This window comes from Mauremys mutica, chromosome 16, assembly GCF_020497125.1.
Source record: "Mauremys mutica isolate MM-2020 ecotype Southern chromosome 16, ASM2049712v1, whole genome shotgun sequence".
Taxonomy (NCBI): domain Eukaryota; kingdom Metazoa; phylum Chordata; order Testudines; family Geoemydidae; genus Mauremys; species Mauremys mutica.
In genome coordinates, this window is record NC_059087.1 from 17,686,774 (window position 1) to 17,702,993 (window position 16,220).

At 39.9% G+C, this 16,220-nt stretch overlaps 1 protein-coding gene across 1 annotated transcript in view; it reads left to right on the forward strand.

Moving 5' to 3' along the window:
- The window catches only part of LOC123351226 (protein HIRA), a 60,041-nt gene extending 44,301 nt beyond the window's left edge, over positions 1-15,740 (forward strand). Inside the window, exons 16-25 of the mRNA XM_044990481.1 lie at positions 1,188-1,392; positions 2,289-2,393; positions 3,392-3,540; positions 5,173-5,334; positions 6,553-6,611; positions 7,767-7,872; positions 9,399-9,521; positions 11,321-11,484; positions 13,718-13,806; positions 14,783-15,740. Of these exons, the coding sequence (XP_044846416.1) occupies positions 1,188-1,392; positions 2,289-2,393; positions 3,392-3,540; positions 5,173-5,334; positions 6,553-6,611; positions 7,767-7,872; positions 9,399-9,521; positions 11,321-11,484; positions 13,718-13,806; positions 14,783-14,899 (1,279 nt within the window). The 3' untranslated portion in view covers positions 14,900-15,740. The remainder of the gene's footprint in view (positions 1-1,187; positions 1,393-2,288; positions 2,394-3,391; positions 3,541-5,172; positions 5,335-6,552; positions 6,612-7,766; positions 7,873-9,398; positions 9,522-11,320; positions 11,485-13,717; positions 13,807-14,782) is intronic.
- Positions 15,741-16,220: the final 480 nt, after the last annotated feature.

Sequence of the window (16,220 nt, forward strand, 5' to 3'; positions counted from 1 at the left end):
ATGTTTAGATCAGCAGAAGATGAAAAATGCCCTTCCTCCCACCCTTCCCACGTAAACGTCTTGGAAAGCTGAGGGTAGGAAGAGGCTGCAAAAAAGGTTTTTATTACAACCTTACCAATAACTGTGATTCCTGATGATCATCATAATGTGTGTGTGTGTGTATATATATGTGCATTGAAAGTCATTGCTGCAGAGATGTCAAGCATGCAGTACACGTTAATTTTTCATTTGCAAGCTTGCTAGTGTCAGTTTTGTTCTCTTCCACCTCCCCCACTTTGCCCATCCACCTGCCCCTAATGGAATCGCTCCATTACAGCTGTAATGGAAACCAGTCTCTTTAAGCAAAACTCTAGTTGCATCATCTGATTTGGATATTATAATTGCTCTTCATGTGGTGCAGTATCCATTAAATGGTAAAATAAAACTTCTTGGTTTTTTTAAGTATCTAGTTGCTGAATAATGTGTTAGTGCAGAGGTGGCCAACCTGCGCCTGAGAAGGAGCCAGAATTTACCCATGTACATTGCCAAAGAGCCACAGTAATACCTCAGCAGCCCCCCATCAGCTCCCCTGCACCTGCCAGCAGCCCTGCTGATCAGCGCCTCCCCCTCCTTCCCCATGCCTCCTGCGGCATACAGGAGGCTCTGGGGAGAGGGGAAGGAGCGAGGGCGTGGCAGGCTCAGGTAAGGGGGCAGGAAGGAGCGGGGGCCTTGGGGGAATAGGTGAAGTAGGGGTAGAGCCTATGGCAGAGTCAGGGGTTGAGCAGTGAGCAACCCTCCCGCCCCCACCGGCACATTGGAAAGTTGGCGCCTGTAGCTCCAGCCCCGGAGTTGGTGCCTATACAAGGAGCCGCATATTAACTTCTGAAGAGCCGCATGCAGCTCTGGAGCCACAGGCTGGCCACCCCTGTGTTAGTGCAAGCCACCACAGCCTAGTTTACTATTTGTTTTTTAAGCAGAAAATTTACTTGAAGAAGCTGCATTTTGTATGTTCCATATTTGCACTTGCACAAAGGATTGAGTAGCCTTTTCTTACCTTAATTTTTTTCCTCTGCACCTTTTCAGATGTATCCAAAGAAGCCTAAGAATACATCTGATGCTTAGCTTGAAAGCTAATAGTGGGTGGATGGGTGGCAGCTTTGAATATAACTTATGTAAATTATGAAACAAATCTTTTACTTTTTATGCAGATTGAAGGATCAGAATTTAATTAAAGAGAATAAGCCCAAGGATATCCTGGAGAGCAGCAGTGATAGTGAGGAGAAGATTCCAGCTACTAAACCGCTGTCTCTGCCCAAGCGTAAACTAGAACTTGAGGCAGAAATAGTAGAAAAGAAGAAAAAAGGCAGGCCTCGAAAGGACGCCAGACTAGTACCTGTGACTTTAACTGTTCAGGTAATCAGTATGTCAGTAATTTAATTAATGTGCATAGTATTAGTATTTATGGTTTCTACTCTGCATTTACTAAAGCAAAATGTTGTCCCTGCATTAGATTAGACAGAAGGTGGTCAAGTGAAACCAGGAGTGCTAAGGTTCCTCAACATTTTGAAGCTAGTCCTCTTGCTTGCTTTTTATCTCATTCTTAAGGTTTTAAAATGAAGGTGCACATAATGTAACAGATCTGTATGCTGTGCACACACAAATACGGCAGTCACTAACTAAACAGTCTGTATGTAGTATTGGAGTTAGATGCAGGACCTTGGCTTCAATAAACACAGATGTGTGCTGCTTGAACTAAATGAGAAACTCCATCAGCTGTCAGCAGTATGATTCAAGAGGGTGGCATAATTATAAACACTTGAGCAGGTATGACCTTCCATTCAGTACAGGAAAGTAGAGTACATACCTAGCTAGTACATTATGACAGTACTTCCCATCCTTCAATTGCAATAGCCCTTTTCATTACCAACATTCAAAGGCTGGCCTTGCCCTGAAACATACCGGAGCTTCCATTAAGTTAGTACAAATGGAAAGTGTCAAAGATGGCCTAATGCAGACTGCAATGACCACATATTGTTCCTGAAAATTCTTAGCAGCTAGTTTAGAGAATGAAGACATAGTATTTATGCAATATGTATTAAAAGAAAAAAAAGCTTTTGCATGAGGTTTTTCTGATGTGTGTTTAAACATTTGTTGAGGTTTCCCTCTTGGCAACACAATCTGGACTAGGGTATATTTGTACTGAGGTGCTTTTGTGAGTGATAACCGTGCACTATTCCATTTGTTCATAAGATTTTCTTTTTGTTTTTAATTGCTCTGTTTGTTACTGTTGTTGACACTTTGTTTTTCAGTCCCCAGCTGCACTGGCCTCTGAGAAGGATGCCACTTGCATCTCTGCACCAGCATTAGCACTTAAACTGCCAACCCCAATCCCACAGAAATCGTTTACATTGCAAGTAAGTGGGTGACAGCAACATTGTTTACTTAAAAGGCATTTTCCCCAAGATTTGTTCACTTTGCCAGAAATACCCTTAAGACACTCAGCATAGTTATATTAAACTGAAGGATTGGAGCAGAATTCCTTTGCCTTGTCCAAGAAGGAGCTTTACCCACCCCGCTTTCTTCTAAGACTTTCCCACTTGGCTCCTTCCTGCCAGAGTAGGCCTCCCAACTGCCTCTTCCCCTCCCCTACCTGACTTGGCTTTGGGACCTAAGTAAGTCACATGGACCCTCTGGCTTCTGCCTCCTTCCTTCTTACCTCACCTGCAGAGGCAATCCATTTCAGCAATTCATTCCTTCTTTTCTCACCTGACTTGCCTTCAAAGACAAACATATTTTCCCCCCTTAGGCACCCCCTCCCTTCTTCCTTTATTTAGCTTTGGTGTTACAAGAGAAGTGGTGGCAGCAGCAGCTCCAGACAGGGCTGGTGCTTTCTCTTCACACATGCACCATAGACAGCTCTCTACATAAACTGGGCATTTCCTCTGAGGTCTCTTCACGCGGTAAAGTGACGTGCTCAGCACCTGTCGGGCCTAACATAACATTGACTCATGTACCTATGTAGTCCCTTGTCTGTGTGCTTTTACCATAGAAGTCTGGCTTTGACTGCAGGAATCCTGAAGGGTTGCAGCAGCAGCCTTGTTTGAACTAGATTTGGTGTCCAGGACTTAGGAAGAACAGATGACTGAAAATATAAACCCTTTTTTCAATTGGTGGGCTCAAAATACACATACATTATTGATGGGGAGTAGCCTTGAGTGACCAGTTGCCTTTGGAATCTCTTCCTTTTGAAGTAATTTGGTGTATTTTGAGGATATTTTAAACGAAAAAACTCCAGAGTGTTTTCTCTATCAGATGCCAAGGTTTAATTGGGCCCTATTTTGGACCTACATTATTTGACAGTTCCATGAGCAGTTTTCCTCTGTGTAAAAAGATTTTCCTTTTCTTTTCTCAGGTAAGTTCAGATCCCTCCATGTACATTGAGGTGGAGAATGAGATGACCACAGTGGGAGGTTCCAAGCTGAGCAGGTTAAAGTGTAATCGGGAAGGCAAAGAATGGGAGACTGTCCTCACCAGTCGAATTCTTACTGCAGCTGGAAGCTGGTAAGAGAATTTGCTTGTAGTAGGAGCCTCCAGAAAAGGAGTGATAGTCCTTTGGCAGGAGAAAGTATTTAGGGCTGTATTGTTACACTATTAAACAAGTGGTTAGTGGAAATCTTATTCAAGGTTCCCTTTGAGAACTTCCGATTACATTAATAAAATATATAGGTATTTAAAATTTACCAAAGTTCGATAGCTTCAGAGAATATTGCTACCCATTTGTCTTTATTATTTTAACCCCTGGTGCATGGTATATTTTGGAAAATGTTTAATTAAATTCACTATTACAGTGCATGACAGGATCCCTTATTTTTATGGAGTTGTGTGATTCTACATAGGTCTTAGGAAGATGTTTTGCACTTTCTCTTCTTCCTCTTCCTGCTAGCCGGCTCTAGGACACTTATGTTCCTCTTTCCTCCTCCTGTAGCATTAGTAACTGGGGGCATTGGCTTTGTTGATCATTGCGGTTCACTGTTTTTTTCATTACTTCTTTTGTAACCTGTACACAATGCTTTGCTATTAACTATGTGATATGAATAAATATAATATGCACTGTATGTAGACCTGATGGCAGCCTCACTAGTGAATTAGCCCCTAGGGTCTTGACCTAATCAAAGTCTTTATAGCATCCCATGTCCCCATTAGCCAATTAAAATACTTTCTTTGTCAAACATTGCATTCCTCCATTAAATTCCCCTATTAGAGTGGACTGAATGATTAGAAGCAACAGTTTAAACAGCAAATGCAACAATGATTGAAGGTTTAAAAGAACACTTAAAACAGAATATTTTTGTGGGATACATGTTTCCTCGGAGATACTTGCAGTTTCTCCTCCTTCTCAACAGCAGCCTTTAGTTTTTGCATCAGAAGTTTAATTTAAACTGTGAGATCTTGTTGAGGTCCGATCTGTGACAAAGGTACCCACAAGTCTGGTTCACAGGAATTCATCTGAACCTTTTTCTGGTTTCACGCCCTTAAGAGTTATGCTGAGTTTTGGATTGAAACAAATTAAACTCATAAATCACAGCTGAAATTGACAAGTTTTATATGTTTTTTTTGTTTGTGAAGCTGTTATGTTTTGAGCTGTAATGTTTTGCAAAAACTCACATTGGCCCAAGTTGACTCAGACTTCAGCCCAAGCCCACCAGAAGGTTGGGTTAGCCTGGCCTGAGTTTCAAGCTTGTTAGGAAGAGGGTTGGTTACAAAGTTGTGTACAGCTGTTATCAGAGCTCTCCGTCATACCGTGTCCTGTCATCCATAACAGTAAACTGCAAACTCCTGATCATTCACATACCTTATCCAGTGTTGGAAGCATACCCTAGAGCAGGATAGAAATAATAAGTATGTAAAATTTGGGCCAATATCTCCCATGCTCTTTAATGAAGGAGGTAGGAAGCGCTACCTTTACAGTATAAGCCTTCCTCACTGATGGAAGTGCTATCCAACACCAAGTAAGAGACTTGAATTTAGGATTCAAAACCACATTTTCCTGTTTTTTGCCTCTGCCTTCTGGAGACAAGTTTTCTGAATCCTCACAATTTATCAGTGGGACCTCCTTCAAGTTGAATGATAACCCAAGAGATCTTGCCTTTTTCAATTAGCTGAATTTAAATGTTTCCTTTTGATCATTTTCAGTGATGTGGTGAGTGTAGCCTGTGAGAAGAGGACTTTATCTGTATTTTCAGCTTGTGGTCGTCGCCTTCTCCCACCTATTATATTGCATTCGCCTATCTCCGCTTTACATTGCACAGGTTCCTACGTCATGGCTCTCACCACTATTGCTACGCTGTCTGTGTGGTGAGTACTAAATTATGCTGTCATGACTGCCAATAAGCATGGCTGAGTTTGAGTGGTTACCTTACTGCTTCCAGTTAATGACTTTGATTGGGGCTGATAAATGTTCTTTTTTCTAGTGGCTGGGTTGGCATGTGCCTGCTGATGCTCTGGTTCAAATCAGGTTCGCTTTCGATCGAGTCTTTTTTGTGGATGTGAAATTCAGCCCTGTGTAGAGGGCCCACCATGCAAGACATGAGTCCTGCCTGCTCTCTTTTGCAGGCTTAAGTGGAACTCTGCACAGGGGTGAATTTCACCCTAGAAAGTGGATGGTTTATCCTACTAAGGGTCATTTGTTTAAGCTGCCTTCTAGGACAGGGTGATTTTAGTCTGTGGAATTAAGGGAAAGAAGGAAACATAGAAATCATTAAAATCTTCATTTTTAGTAAATCGACATTGACGTTGGAAGAGTATTGTCTAACAGCTAGAGCAGGGATCGGCAACCTTTGGCACGCGGCCCATCAGGGAAATCCGCTGGCAGGCCGGGACGGTTTGTTTACCTGCAGCATCCGCAGGTTCGGCCGATTGCAGCTCCCACTGGCCGCGGTTCACCGTTCCAGGCCAATGGGGGTGCAGGAAGCGGTGGCCAGCACATACCTTGTCCTGTAGGGGCCTGGAACGGCAAACTGCAGCCAGCGGGAGCTGTGATCGGCCGAACCTGCAGCTGCTGGAGGTAAACAAACCGTCCCGGCCAACCAGCGGATTTCCCTGACGGGCCCTGTGCCAAAGGTTGCTGATCCCTGAGCTAGAGTATGGGCCTAGGAGTCAGAAGGCGTGGGTTCAGTTCCCAGCTCTGCTGTTGGCTCACTTTGTGGCCCTGGACAGTTCACTTAACCTCTCTCTGCATTTGTTTACTTATCTGTAAAACGGGGCAAATAATTCATACCCATCTCACAGATGTATTGTGAGACTTAATGTTTGCAAACTATGATGAGATTCTCTAACAAAGGGCGATAGAAGTGCAAATAATTCTTCTTAAAATCCTTTTTGGAAGCAGGGGTGCATACAGGTCTGCTTTGCTATTTTCTGCCTTGCTAAAATTGTGTTGTCAAAATTAAGAAAATATTAAATTACAAATTTTAATCAGGAACATTCTAGAAATTGATTTGTTATATGATTGGCGTATTCATTTCTTTTTAATGTATAGATTTCCCTCCTCCCTCCTCTTTTCTCTCCCTTCAGGGATGTTCATAAACAGTCAGTGGTTGTTAAAGACGAGTCTCTGCAAACAATATTAGCAGGTAATGAAAGGGCACATTTACCTGCCAAGCTTAGTCTTTCAGTACTCCTGTAATATATTGAGCCGTTAACGAGTGTGCTAAAATTCTGCGTATCCCTGTAAAACAAAAATAAATAGGTTTTCTTCTGTCCGTAGTTCGGTGTTAAATGGAAATCACCGGATAATGTTTCATTACCTCAGAAACAATCAAGATAAAAATATAAGGAGATAGCAGACTATTAAAGATCCTGTAATTTGTTTTGTTTTTAAATGTGGAAATGCAGTGTGGTAGAGTTATCATGAAATACTTTCTAATCTGGTGTATAAATCCCATAACACTATTGCAGTCCCAAATGCATATCTTGCATATAATCAGATATTTTAAAATTTAATTGATCAGAAATTATCTGAATTTAACAAATCTGTTTTCTGCCCTTGCCAGTATCTGGCAAAAAAAATCAGTATTACAAGAAACACACTGGCCTCCTATCTGGATTTAATCTTAGTAGTATTAATCAAAGGCAGTTTGAGAAGTATTTGTATGTGTGTGTGGTATGAACCCAGCAGACTGCAGAAGTCTTCTCAGACAGACAGCCACAAGCCCTGGCCACTTGGTCCTGCACTCAAAACATGCTCCGTAGGACTGTAGAATCAGAACACATTGGAAGCAGGAGATAATGAATATCTGAGCATTACAGCATGTTTATCCACCCCTTCCCAAGCATAGTTTGTTAGGAGATTGGCATGGAGATACCTGTAAATTGAAAGGTTTATTTTTAAAGATGACAGAAAAATAATTGGGTGAATAGTCTGCCCTGAGATACTGCAAATATTTCCCTTTTAACCCACCCTTTATGTATATTGCAATTTTTCAAGATTATTTAATGATAGTTGCAAAGAAAGGACACATGTAATAGTACACAGAACTCAGTGCTAAGAGCCCTGGCTTCTAAGTCCAGCTCTGCTACTGACTTGCTTATGTGCATTCAGTGAGTTACTTCACCTCTTTGCCTCAGCTTCCCTGCCAGTAAAATGGGAGTAACACTAGTCACACCTGTTTCGGTAGGGCTCTTGTGAGGATTAATTAATGGTTGTATAGCACTTTAAATGTGTAGAGTTTTAAATGTTATGTAATGATTACTACGGAGGAAATCATGAGATCTGATTTAATCTGTAGGAAGTGATACATCTGTCTCTCAAATTTTGCTGACTCAGCATGGTATACCAGTAATGAGCCTGTCTGATGGAAAGGCATATTGTTTTAATCCTTCTCTTTCTACGTGGTAAGTTGCACATTCTTTCCTACCCTTTTTAAAGTTGGCTGTGATAACATGCCAGTTCTGATTTACTGCCCCTTAATTCTGTTCTCGAAAACTAACCCAAGCGGAAACACACTCCGGGCTTGTCGTCTTCTTTGCTCCCCACATACTAGTTCGTGGATGGCTGGGCCAGTCCCTTTCATGTTTTTATGATTCAGTATTGTTTAAAATAACCCTTGTAAATTAAAAGCTTAAACTGAAATTTATTTCCTTACCCTTTTTCCCCCCCACCTGTTACATATATACTCTGATTTGTTGTCCTAGGATTGCTTGTAAACTGCCTGGAAGTTGACATGGATTTAAAATGGTTTGGTCATTCAGACATTCATGATTTCTGAATGTAAAAGATAATAGTCTTTGGAAAAAATTAGTCCAGAACAGCTGCCAGGAAACTTGGACGCTCTCTTATATTTAGACGGTAGTTTGTGTGTTTTAGATTATTATTTCTTTAAATAAATTGGAGGGAAAACACCCCAGAGAAAATCTCATTTTTACTGCCTGGCTCTAGTCCATGTCTGTCACAGCCTTGATATTATTCACAGTTATGGCTGACCCTGAACTTAAATCCTGCTGTCTTTTTCTCCACAACAATTAAACCATTGAAGAATGGAGGATGGAATCTGAATTTCCTGTCACTTTTCTGTTTGTGCCACATCGTCAGATTTATATAAAAGAATAGTCCCTTAGTCACCAGCTCAAATTAACCATGATTAAACAAGCAAGATTACTATTAGTATTTATGCCATTGTATATCTTAGTTGTCTGGTAAGCATACAAGTGGCATTCTTTTGAGCAACAAATTCTCCAGCCTGTCAAACCCCTGTAGATGATAGCCTTAATTAGGTGTAGGAGGTGGGAGTTGTAGCTGTCAACTCTCCCCTGTCAGTATGAAGGCGGCATCATATCCTCAGTGTAAGGGAACTGCCAGAATGGCTGATCAGCAGTCTGAGAGTAGGGTCTGATGTGTGGAGGGTCTTGGGGTAAAGTTAGTTTCATGAGAAAGTAATTATCTACGTTCCGTACAGCCTTGGTCCGACAGTGGATATGAATTGTTGTTTTCAATATGCAACCTGTAAAATGTGCCGGTGGATTTTCTCTTATGCTTTTCAGAGCTCAAGCCAAATCCTGTTTAGGTTATGTGACTAATCCCATTGACTTCAATGGGACCGTTTGTGTAAATAAGGTGAGCGGGATTTGGCCCAAAGCCTTGTGCGTTGCACCAGTGTGTATCGTTAAATTTATTCATCTAAATTTGGGTTATTGCTGATTATGTATTGTATGATTTTTGAACCAACCTTTGTACTTTTGTATTATTTAAGCGCTATACCCAGATGTAGAGACTCTTTTCTTAAGCTGCATATTATATAATTTTAACATTAGCTTTTATTGTGAAAATGCAAATCAAGTATAAAGCAGACTAGAACAGAGTCATCTGCCACCTGATGCACCATTCACTGTGTTGTAATATGTTCTTGTTTCCACCCCCCCAGGAATCTCGTCTCTGACAAACAGGACTCCTTAGCACAATGTGCAGACTACAGGAATAGTTTACCATCCCAAGAAGCCATGCTGTGTTCAGGACCCTTAGCCATAATACAGGGACGAACATCAAAGTATGCATTTAGGCATTTTATTTGTGTTCACTGATCAGCCAAGTGGTCTGTTTCTGCTTCATATACAGTCTAATTGCCTGGTGTTAATTTCTGTTGTGCTGTCTAGTTTCATTGTGACTGAATGCTTGAATTACTTAGTTATTTTCAGAAATATCGTGGGTTGGAGGGCTAATCTGTCAATCAGATTTGTACAGAGAGTCTGTTTAAGCCTTACACCTTTGTAACCTTGTATCTGTTTAGCTCAGAGAATATTTGGGTAGTAAGAAGGTGGCTGCACACTATGCTTAATAATTCTACTTTTATAGTTCTTCCTTACCTGTTGGTGCAGTGTTTCTCATTTATGTTGATAGAATATCACTTTGTTTATCTAAATTGGATTTCCTACATTTTGCATTGTGATTTTATAACTTACTTATTGGACCATGAACCCAAAAATGGCTTGGTCTACAAGTTTCACCTTTGGTTTATTCAGTTATCCTTAGTTGGCTTATTCTGTGGAGTCTTTGAGAATTTTAGGGAAGATTGGGTGGTTAATTAGTCATTTGCTGCATATTTTTAACTTCTGATCACACCACCAGGGAATAGCAAGAGCCAGTGGAAGTGTCCATTGACAGCTCAGGGGCTCATCTTTACTTGCTACTCACATCCCTAATTTCTAATTTATATACTCTCTCATAACCAACTTTGATTTTATTTTACTAATTTTTTATTCCCACATGAGAGGGGCTGTAAGTAGGGTAATGGGACTTATTTTCCTTCTTTCTTTTTAAAAAAAAAAAAAAGTCAAGAAAATTAGGATTTAAAAATAGAAAGAATGGAAATAACAGTTTGGATTTATTTTGTAAAAAAGAAAATATCCAGATGAAAAATTAGTTAAGGTTTGTAAAGATGTTTTAGCTACTTCAAAAAGTAACTTTATTAGAACATTGTAGTTAACTTAAAAAAAAAAGAATTTCCAGCCTTTTACAAAGACCGTTTATAGAACTAGCCTTCATTTAGTTTCCTGGCTTTCACACTCCTCTGGGTGGGGTTTCAGGAGTGTTCTAAAGGGTTATATAAACATACAAGAAGACAGCCCCTACCCTGGAGAGCTTACAATGTTAAAGACAAAAAACAGATGAAGGGAGGACGAAAGGGGATGCAGCATATAAGCAAAGTGATCAGGATGATGATAGGAACTTACTGTGTTAGTTCCATTTTGTTCATTTTCTTATATATTTCATTTTATAATATAAATGAAACTATATAAACTGAGCTTTGCTGTGGTGGGGGGCTGCACACTCAGGATTGAAGTGGGCAAGAGGAAGGGGTTATGGGAGTGGGGAGGAGAAAGGAGAGAGGTAAATGAGGAGGTGGTGGAGAGCCCCAGTGGACAAGGGAAAGTTGGGTTGGGCACCTGAGAGGCTGCAGTGGTAGGAGAGGGATGAGTGACCAGGGAGACGTGATCAATGACAATACAGTAAAATTCAGTTTCCAAGTTGAGTGAATGATGATTTCAGGAGGCTGTGGAAGCTCCTGTCAGTTACTGCTCCCTGAATGGAAAGTCTAAAGGGACTGGGGGATCACTGAACCTAGTGCCCTGGTGGGTCAGTCTGGGTCTGGTGCCAATGTAGACAGGTCCGAGGGTCTTTCCATCTGTTGGATGCAGAAGATTTATAGGCAGTGGCCTTTGGCAGTAGAGGTGCAAACTGGGAAAGCACCAAATACCCTAGATATGTGAAAGACTAGAAGAATGGCTTTTGCACTAGGGGGATTTTTTTCTAATTGGTCTCTGACTTTGTGCCATGTTTGGTTTATAGTTCAGGAAGGCAAGCTGCAAGACTGTTCTCCATGCCTCATTTAGTACAACAAGAAACAACACTGGCTTACCTAGAGAATCAGATAGCAGCGGCACTTATGTTACAATCCAGTCATGAATACCGCCATTGGCTCCTTATCTATGCACGGTACCTAGTTAATGAAGGTGAGCTATGATATGCAATGTTATTTCTTTGCAGCTCTGGTGGATTTTTCAGAACTCCTGTATTCTCATTATGTAGGTGACTGTTCTCGGTGTCCTTTTGTTTGGCACCTCTGTGGTTATTCAAATAACCAAAAAACTTCAGCGCATTTGCTTCCGAAGGTGGTCCATAGTGGAGGCTCTTTTGCTTGTATGTTAAATATAAATAGTGTATTGGGAGGAGAAGTGCCATCTCTGGATTTAAGTATAGAAATACACATTGCTTAATAGATGAATTATCCCCCAAGATCTATATACTGTCCCCAATAGCAGCTGCTGCTGGATGCTGCAATACCCTCATAAAGCATGTAATTTTTAATAATACACCATGAGGAAAATTTATTCCTGACTCAATTGGTGATCACATTTTGTCCTGCAGCAGAGGAATTACTAACCCTTCGTGACTTTTATCATGGCTAATATAGCTGCAGAAGTTCTACTCTTATTCATGTAAATGTCTAAACTTTAAACAAAAATTCTGCTAATCTATTTAATGTAATAGCCTGCAGCCGTGAGTTACATAGGTTAATTTCTGTTTATGCAAAGGAGGAGGTGGGGAATAACTTTCCATTTTGTTCATTTCCAATTTTTGAGTTTGTTTGTTTATCTTCTTTTTCTACATTGTTAAATAAGGATAACTAACTAGCCTTCTCTGTCCCTTTCAGAGTTTACAGCTCTCTAGCATATCTCCACTTGTCTGCTTTCCAAATTAAATGGTTCCCCTTATCTAAATTCCTCCTACATGGGACCTTCTCTTCACTCACAGAACCATTTTACATATGGGAGAACTGTGGCAGAGGTGAAGTGGCTCACTTAGAACCACATACTGAGTTACTGGCAGAATCAGAATCAAATTCAGGAGTTCTTGCCTCTCCGTCCCAAATTCAATGCACTAGATTACACTTCTCTAAATAAATGTGGTTCTCTCACTCCCTTCTTAACCAAGTTTAATATTTGATTCTTGATCTGTCCATAATGACACCTAGTTATTTTTCGAAGACACTCACTCACTCACTCATGCCCGTCACCCCAATCGGGGTATGGGCCACCAACCACAGATCTCCAGAGTCTTCTATCCTGGGCCATTCGCTCTAGCTGGTTCCAGGTATAGCCCATTTTTTTGCTATCAGCCTGAAGAAGTTAAAACTAATGCAGTACATTAAACCTACTCTGAACATTCAGTTTTGCTATCAGTGTTTTATGCCACTGCACTGTTCACCCAACTTCCAGATTAATAAATGCTGAAAGATGTAGATCATTGTATTGATACTATATATTCCTACATAGATTCCTAATTCCTTACCATTTTTTAAACTCTATTACAAGACTTTACCTCTCATCCTGTGATTACCAAATCACCTTAAGTACACTTGCAAAAGTTTTTTTTTTAATTGGGCCTTTTTGTTATTTTCTGATGTAAAGTTATCTTGAAAAGTTTTTGTGTGTGTTTTTTAAAGGTGTTCATCTTGGTTTTTTATCTGATAAATATAAAGAATGTCAAGTCTGGTCTTTTTTTAGTTTTGCTGAAGGATCTTTAGTGAGGATCTGATCTGGAAGCATGATTATTGCAAACACTCTCACCTTAATACAACAGGCAGGGATGTTGAGTCTTTATCAAAGACATCCTTTTTCCAAGCTGTTTTTAGGTATTGGCATTAAATATGTGTTGTTAAAAAAAAAAAGTTTTAAAAAGTCTTACTAAACATTTAATTCTCCTCTCAATTACTCAACTTTCAGTCTGACTTTTTTGTGGTGTCATCATTTCAACAGTTACTGGAGTCTACCAGGGCAGCCAAGACATGTATCACATAAAAAACAAGCTGATGTTTTTGGGGGGGCGGGTTCGGAAAGAAGGGGTGTCTTTCAGGTTGTATTTATAATAAAAAAATGTGATAGTCATTCCATTGTTTTTCCTTTGTAGATCACTTTTAACAGCCTTTTTGTGGAGAACTGTAGATAAAACTTTTTGGAAGTTCCAGAATAAATCCACCAGCCTGTCTTTATTTACTATTTTAATGTTTCAAATAATTCTTATTGGTTAGGGAGGAATAATTTACCTTTACAGAAATCATATTGGTTTGTCCTTATGTTGTTCTTGTCTAGATACTTGTAACTCTGTCTTAAATTATATGTCATTTATATTGTGGAGTGGGTATAATTTCATGTTTATGAATGTTTTATTTCTGGTAATTCTCAGGGTTTGAATATCGCCTGCGAGAATTATGCAAGGATTTATTGGGTCCAGTCCATTACTCAGCTGGAAGTCAGTGGGAATCAACAGTAGTGGTAAGTGCTGGTTTTGTTTTTAAATAAAGTAGGGGAGACATTTCTTTAGTGTATAAACTAGACAGTTTTAATTTAAATTACTGAATGTACTTTACATTTCCTCTCATAGTTTCTTTTGGTAACATTTAAAAGAACACCTCCAAAATTTGATCTACCCTTAAAAGTGTCACCTGATAGGTAATTTCCAGCTTTTATTTTAAAAGTTCACTGCTAGGGCTTTCATTGTTTTGGGGTTCCATGGTTTTTGTTTTTTTGTTTGTTTGTTGTTTTTTTAAAAAGAGTTTTCACTTAACTTAAATACTGTTTCTAAAGCTGTGCCAGCATGGTGCTGATTCACAAGGAAGTAAGTAAATTGTATGAGCCAAGCCTTGTCCAACCACTGTTTCTTAAGGAAGAAGATATGTCTGCTTACTTTGTGTAACTTTTTTTTAACTGTTGGGAAGGTTGATAGCCCTTTAGCCTCAAGTATATTTCAAATTGAGTAGCAAGCAAGCAATCTCCAAAGACTTTAATCACTGTGGAACCCCTTCCATTCTATACTTAATCCACCCTTTCCATTACCTAAATAGTAACCTCCTTTATTCTCTCTGGCACTGTATACAAACACTTAACAATTCCATTATCTCCACTGAAGCTGTCTAACATACCTAATAGATGGAACAGGTTGCACCTTCAGTGCTCTCCATTCACCAGGCATGTACCTTTGAAAGGGCTGATATGCCAAAGAAACATGTGCCCTTCAAAGAACACTTCCACATTCTATCACCACATGGAAGCAGCAACAAGAACATTTAATATGAACTCCTAAAGACTTCATTATTATTATTACTGTTGAAATCTAAATAACAGGAGGTGACACCAAATAAACAGCTCTCTAAGATAAAGAGAGACCACACTAATCTTAAGTGAATCCTGTATCAAATGCCTGCATTAATGATATAAAATAAATTTGAGGATTTTTGACATTTTTGTGCAGGGTTTACGAAAGAGAGAGCTACTGAAAGAATTGCTTCCTGTCATCGGACAGAACCTCCGTTTCCAGAGGCTTTTCACAGAATATCAAGAGCAGCTAGACATCTTGAGAGACAAATAATATTTCCCCAGATTTTCCCTGAAGGGCCTGGTCTAAGGGAAACTGCTGAACAGCATTAACCAGAGACAGAAGAGGAGAGAGCCCGGCCAGAATGGGACACTCCTGAAAGGGGCAGTACCAGAATGGCCCCACATCTTTCATGAGTGATAAGCTTTTATTTCTAAAGAAGCTCACAAAGGCAAATGTGAAAATGAGTGGAGGAGCTGGACCTGTTTTCCAAGTGGAATTTGAACATCAAAGCTGTGGCCTGTGTTCCTACAGAAGGTTGTGGATCTATACTTCAGGGGGGTCCTTTTGGGTCTGGATCTCATTGTGATATCAAGGAGACTAGCTGAGAACAGTTTGGGGATTTTTTTGGATGTCCTGTGAAAAGCACAGTACTTCAGAGTACACTGAGCAGCGTATTAACCCTGTTCAGGGTTTTTTGCCTGAGGATTGATTGAGGCTCAACACTATATTGAATTAGATGAATGAGCCATATAAAATAAATTTCATAAAATATTAAGGTATTATGCAGCCAATAGACTCAAACCTGTGAATATAATTATAAGAGGCTGTTCTAACACAAGGACTATTTTTGTACTAGAATTTGCTAACTTGTAATATGGAATTTTATTTGGCCAATAATCAGGATTTCCCTACAAGTAGCCTTGTAGGAAATTTAACTCTAATTATGACAGCTATGTTGCTGAATAATTGTACCAAAATTAACCTGTCATCATCTGGTTTTTAATTTTTAACTGTTTGTAAAGGAGAGATTTTTGGGGGTGGGGGGAATCAAAGAGGGTGGCTCTTTTTGTATGTACAAAAATAAATGAACACTGCATTGGATTAAAAAAAAGATGGCCTTGCTCTGGATATTCATGTCGTCTTGTAGCAGCATTAAACAGTAATACAGGTTGAATCATGTTAAACATGTATAGAAATCAATATTGAACTAACGTTATCTGGGTGATCTTTTCTCTCCAAGTGCCAGAGTCGTACATCTTACCACTGATTTTACTGTAGTGATCTAGAACCTTGTTTTTGTAACTACTACAACTTCAGGTAGTGTCCCTATGGGTACTCTACCTGAGGTGTGCATGTGCACCTTCAATCGGAAGATTTCAGTGGCAATACCTGTTCGTCTTGTGCATGCGCCATGTGCATCCTTGTGTCCCGTACCAAGGATATATGGGCAAGATACTACCGATTCTAAGCACTTGATTAAGAAGGCAGTACACTCTTCATCTTCCACTGCCTCATCGGTACCTAGACCATCAGTACAAGTGGAACAGTGAGTCCAGCCTTCGATACCTTACACCTCTATGGCTGGGACTCA